We start from the raw sequence: 6,414 nt of genomic DNA on the forward strand, positions 1-6,414 counted from the left end.
CTTGTTGGGGACCAAGAAGCTGGTTAAACAGTGATTTGGCTCAGACTGAGCTGACTGCAGAGACAAAGGATCTTGGCCTACATGTGAACCCCAAAGCCAGTTTCACCAAACTCCTACAGGCTGCTACTTGGAAGCAGAGTCCCTAAGATGGAGATTCTCCATTCAACACGTGGAGGGCACGGCAGACTGGTGGTGAGACAACTGTGATCACACCTGTGAGAAGGTTGCGCTCTCCCATTGGCTGTCGGGTCTTTGAATGCACCACCCCGCCACTAGGAGGCGGAGGTAGGATAAAAGCTGTCGGCACTGTGTTTTCTTCGCTTTTTCCACGGTGACTAAGGTCACTACAGGAAGCACTCTAGTCCGGACTAGCTAGCTAGCTAGCCAGCATCACCTCGTCCACTGCTCTGGAACGAAACGGATCGTTAAGCTCTGGCGAGAGTGTTAACTGACGAACAACGCACCGTAAGGCTTTACACAGTTCTGGGCAGATATTAGAACTAGTGCGTTTTGTTTTGTTATTAATGAGCAAAGGGTTCGCTACCATTGTGATCTGATTTAATCATGTACTGGTCCATATATGATTATTAATCTGTCTGTGAATGTATAATAGATCAATTATACCGTTGATATATGTTGTGTTAAGTAGCTGGGTTAAAACCTTAAACGCTATCTGCGAAAACGCTCCTTTCAGGGAGTTTAGTTACTGTCCGCGAGATAATCGCGGTGAATCAGCTGTTAGTCACTAGTGTGGTTATAGTGGTCGTTTCCCTCGGTAAATCAAAAGTCTCAGTCTGTCCTAAACTACACGTTAGCCCAGACCTGAGGGGCTGAGAGGAACTGGGTCATTATCTATAACTTAGATCAGAGTGTTTCTTTTCCTTTCCTCCTTTATTCTGTTCCTTTTACTAACCCACACACGGAGATATAAGCTAACCACGCAGCTCCCGAGCTAACTCTGCTAATTTAACCACGTGGGTTTTGTATAGAGCTTATAGGTGATTTAGCATATGGTATAAAGGTGCGCGTTGCCTAGCAAACCCCACCTCGGCTTCTTCCTCTCCGTGCACTCAGCACCACTACCGCCCTCTTGAGGCTAAATGGTTTTGTGCAGCTCACAGGAGTAGCCATTTTTGGAGTTTGTTTTGGAGTTACATTTCGACACCGCCCCTCCCCTTTTACTCACTCACACTCACACTCACGCACACACACACACACACACACACACACACACACACACACACACACACACACACACACACACACACACACACAGACACAGACGTGTCTACAAGACATGCTGCTTTTGTTTTTGCTTTGTTTGGTTGTGATATTGTAAAATGTGTATACGTTTTATTATTGAAGGATTATTGATTGGCTATTGATAATTGTGACGTTAATAAATTTGATTATACTTAATTAGCAGTTGCTGGTGATTATTTGTGTATTTGTTGTGATAACTGCTGGTCGAATGGGTCGTGCTCGAAATCACCCCTTCCTTTAATTCCTTTTAAAGGATTTTTGCAGAAATGAGACTGTTCCACAGTTTGATTATTGGTCCTTGACTAGCAGGGTGGTGCCCCGTTTTGATGGTTTGTCGATTTGATAAAGTTATTAATAACCATATTCATAACTTTATTAATATTGATAAAACCTCTTTGATAATTTGCCAATAATCAAATCTGTACCCTACGTGAATCCTACAACCTGATGAGGAACATATGTCAATATGAAGAGTCTACATGACTCCTGCTTTGAAATAATGAACCTTTGAGCCTTGACCTTGGTGCATGTTTGAAACCTTATAACTAAGCAATACAAGGGACTACAGATATGGATCCAGCTGTTGTAGAGAGCTCTTGACCTTAGCTGTCATGTGGGTATAGTCAGCAACATGGGAACTGTCAAATATAGATATAATGTGGTTAAAATACATTTTTACCGATTTAACAATTACATATTTTATTTATGAGTAAACCCATCTGTTTATCATTCTATTAAACTACCCAGTTGACTCTCAATTCATTATATACAACTTCCAATTGTAAGAAAAACAATAATACATTGTGAAAACTACATTTCCTAAGACGCGTGTAATCAAACTGATAAAAATCCGCAAAACATTTGTAGTTCTTCCGGTATGCAAAGAAATAGGGTCGTAAAAATATATATCTGATAAATATATAAAATGAATAATACAGCCGAACGAGTAATTACACTGCACTGTATATGATATATATCAATAAAAAAGTTAAGATGCACACAAATTCTTTTAAATAATTCAGTTTTGAAAATTGAGTTAGAAATAAAATACCGTTCGGTAGGAAGCAATCCCTCTCTGTAGCAACGGCGGCTGAGGATTATGGATAATGTAGCCTTTCACTATCCGAAACTGCCAAAAAAGAGTTTTCACAAGTCGAAGGAACAATATATAATATATTAGCATTAACCCATCGTATTGTTGAGCTTTATTTTCATTAGGACTGCCCTTCTAACTTCTGTCATGTTGCAGAAACAGGGATTAGGCCTAAATGTAGAAAGTCAAGGAGACAGCATGATAACTTCAATGGCTTTAATAATAGGCCTACACAGTTTACAGGTAAACCAGGTCCAGGTAGCCCTGGCACATTTTTATGTCGACGGACTCTAAGCACACATTAAACAATGTATAGGCATATATCTTTACACTTTTATTTTTCCTTAATCATTTAAACAATGGCTAAAAACACATTTTCTTCATAGCTGTGGAGAACATATAGTGACAACAAAAGTATAGGGATGTAACTCTATGGACCCTATCTTTCACTCAGCGCAATAGCCTTTGTACACCGACGCATGTATCATTCCTATTTTGCACCCCACACACAGCGGACTTTTCCCTCCACAGACGCACGTCGGTAAATTAGGGAATGAATTTGCGCTCCCGGGGGCGGTTCAGCGAAAAGAGGAGGCGTGCTATTTTACAGTTTCAGAAAACAATTCCGCCACTGACCAGGAAAAACCTAGTCTTAAGTCAGTGGTGCGTTATTCAGATGCTATTTTAGGGGCGCATGCTTGGCCATAATGTAGCGTGTGCACAACGCGTACACATACTACCCATTTTTGCAAACCATACATAATTACAGGCTTTTTATGTCAAGGCCACCCTACACTAAAGGTATTTTGATTGATTTTACAGTAAAGTAACTAATTCAATAAGATGTATTTTTCATAATTTTTCACAGTCACAGTGCTTTACAGGGGCATACACAAAAAACAATAGTGATTATGCAGAGTTGGAAAGGACAGTAGCAAAGGCAGTGGACTTTACGTTTCTTCTTCCTCTGACTCGGGGCTAGTGAAGCCGTTGTCCTCCCAATCTTCAATGTCCTCCTGTATATGGAAGAAAACAAGTTCCTTCGAGGCTATACTACTGTAAGCATTTACAGCCTGTTTCTTTTGGCTTTTTAGGTAGTGCCACCTCCGACTGAGAACACTGTTGAGCCCATGTGTAGCGTCCTCTGTCAGGTCACCAAAATCTGTTGAGGAATTGTGGGGGAAAACAAAATGAAAAAGATGATACATCACACAGACAACGTACATACTGTATGATGTAGTACAAACTGTTTGTTTTGATGCTCTCCAAAGTCTGTCCCTTGAGTGCCTACACTTGTTGTACTTCCTTTAGAAGGTACATAACATGTTGGGTCATCTCTTTCACCAAGATGCTCTGCTCCTCCTCCATGCGTTTCAGCAGCATTACCTGGTCAAAGACCAACCTCTTCAACCTGAAGGTAGCGCCTTTTAGGTTGAGGAAAGAAATAAAGAAGTGGACAAGACAGAGTTATAATAATATTACATATATTATATTATTACAAAAATATTTTCTGAGGCTAAAAGAAAAAACCAAACTAGCAATCATATACCATCTTCATGCGTCTCCCATGGCAGGATGTAGCCATCTGTCAAACTGCACGCCAGCTCCTCGTCAATCTGATCTCCTTCCATGGTGGTGTTGTACTGCAAGACCAGATCACGAAGCTTTATCTTCAGCTGTGCCATTGTCTTCCGTTTTCTCTGTCTTGTCTGGTTGCTATCTGCAAAAGTGAAACCAAAAGGAAACTATCATGGTGCCAGAATGTTTGTGTTGTTTTATAACTTGTTTTAAAATGTTATTTAAATCACTTAGAAAACAAACCATGCTGACGATACAGGTCTTGCTTCTTGCGCAAAAGGGTTACTGTTAAGTTTTCAATTTCAGCCCTGAGGTCTTCAGTGCACCCTGGAGTGTAGACTCTGTCTAAATAGTTGAAACAATTGGAGAAAATATATACTCAGTGACCCTTTTTCCATTCCAATGTCCCATTTTCAACAAATATAGCCACCTTCTGTGGTGTGTATAAAGGTACAGTCATTAAGAGATGTATGAAAGGACATCAAAGTACCTGTTAACGCCCACTGCCTGACATCACACACCCACTGCTGTGTGGTCTCCTGATCCAGGTTGTGTTGCTCCTTGATGCTCCTGAGGCTGACAGCTTCCACCTTTGCCCTATCTGTGATCTTTTGAAGAGAAAAAATAAAATTCCAGAATAAAAGCTCCATGTAACACAAAAATGTAAAAACCACCAGTTTAAGTTAAACGTTCAATACGAGAACTTCATCAGAACAGGTGAAACAATAAATTACATCATCTTTATATATTCCCAGAAGGAGGTTTAGATAAAAAGAAACAAATCAATATACTGTAGCTGTGATATTAAAATTGTCATAGTGTGATAAGAAGACAATTGTTATTAGCCCTTACTTTGAGGTATCTGTGGGCTAACGCTTGATGAAGGTTATCCCTCTTTCGTCGGTTCCAACCCATGGCCTGTTGGGTTAGCATGTTGACTCTTCCTAATTAAAACAAAAATGCATCAAGCCAAAAAGTAAGAACTTGGATCAAAAAGGCAACACTGAGTGAGAAAACAGATTGACATGACTAAACACAATAGTTAAAATGTTGTTGAACTGAACTTTTTTTCTTCTTCCTTATCACACTGTGTTGTGTAGGTGCAATACCAACCTGCTTTTGTCATATATTTTGTGACAAGAGCTGCCCTGGAAAGAAAGCTGTTCACCTATAAAGAGAATATAATTGATAGTTTAAGAGAAAAACACATATCCTGGTTTAACCCTGGGATTAAATTGGAACACATGCCCTCAGACACAAAGGATGTTCTTAATTTCTCAAACCAAGCTTGCCACTTACTGGTGTTCTTTAGTTTTTTGGTCTCTTAAATGAGTCCTTGTATCCATAAAACATTGACATTAATTGTATACAGTACCTGCTCCACTTCCTCTCCCACTGTGTTTCCTGCTCTATCCTGGCTTCTGCCACCCCATCTCACCTGCAACACGGCGTGAGAAGGGTTATGTAGCATACTTGTACATATACAGTAGGATCTTTGATATAACATAATACAATCAGGCATAATACAATACAATCAGGCATGATATGCATACAATGTTAAAATCCTTTAGATAATAGAATGCAGTTCATATCTACATTAATGCTTTTGATAAATAACATTATAAATAGTCCCTCAAATATGTCACTCATAACATAAGTTTTTTTTGAATGGGAAAACAAAATCCCTGTTCTACAAAGTTGGTGAAGGTTAACACACAGCATATTTGGTTAGCCTGCTCTCTAATTCCATACCACTGTCACACCAGTATTAAAGTAATTGCATGTACCTCGCATTTTGCTGTATGAGCTTTAGCATGCATGACGCTAAGAAATGGCCTCATGTCCGTCAAGGGCAGAAGCTCTGGTAACCCCTCTGCTAGTTTGTTAAGGTATGGCCAGTACCTAAAAAGCAGGTGCAGCATTTTGTTAGTGTTACAGAGATCCATTATTAATTGACATGACATTATTCTGAAATGACTGTAAAGGTGATGCACAGGCCATTTTAAACATAATGATATAATTGCAATATGACACTGAGAATTACCTGCAAGTAACATCCATGCAAAAGAATGTAACATTTGCCTTCTTGGACATTTCTTTTTGCAGAAACATCGGGTAGGCAAATATTTCTCCCCGGTAATGGTTAAGTCCTCGTAAGAGAAATCCATGTCTGTTTAATCAGAAGACAATCTAGTGGTTAATTATAAACTGACCCACCAACAAATACAAATATACAACAAATATAACACTTGGCTGCTACAATGGATGGATAAATGCCACTCACCAATCATAAGTGCTTAAAGCTTTCAAATCTTAGTAAGACTCAGACAGCTAGTAATCCTCTATAATACTCTCTCTTCAAACCTGAATGAGACCACCCTCACGGACCATACACACACTTACAAAATACATACCGGCAAACTGCAACCTGAATGCCCTCCTCATCTATCTGAGAGCCAGACTTTCTTGACATCTCTCTG

At 39.6% G+C, this 6,414-nt stretch overlaps 1 protein-coding gene across 1 annotated transcript; it reads right to left on the bottom strand.

The window, feature by feature from the left end:
* Positions 1-3,306: 3,306 nt before the first annotated feature.
* Positions 3,307-6,069, bottom strand: LOC120557092. The gene is made up of 9 exons (XM_039797129.1): positions 5,979-6,069; positions 5,722-5,836; positions 5,310-5,372; positions 5,048-5,102; positions 4,787-4,878; positions 4,425-4,542; positions 4,178-4,279; positions 3,906-4,076; positions 3,307-3,518 (listed from the first exon to the last, which is right to left on the bottom strand). Exons 1-9 carry the CDS (start codon positions 6,044-6,046, stop codon positions 3,307-3,309), a joined length of 996 nt encoding a protein of 331 aa, XP_039653063.1. The 5' UTR covers positions 6,047-6,069.
* Positions 6,070-6,414: the final 345 nt, after the last annotated feature.

This window comes from Perca fluviatilis, chromosome 4 (assembly GCF_010015445.1).
Source record: "Perca fluviatilis chromosome 4, GENO_Pfluv_1.0, whole genome shotgun sequence".
In the NCBI taxonomy this organism is placed as follows: Eukaryota; Metazoa; Chordata; class Actinopteri; order Perciformes; family Percidae; genus Perca; species Perca fluviatilis.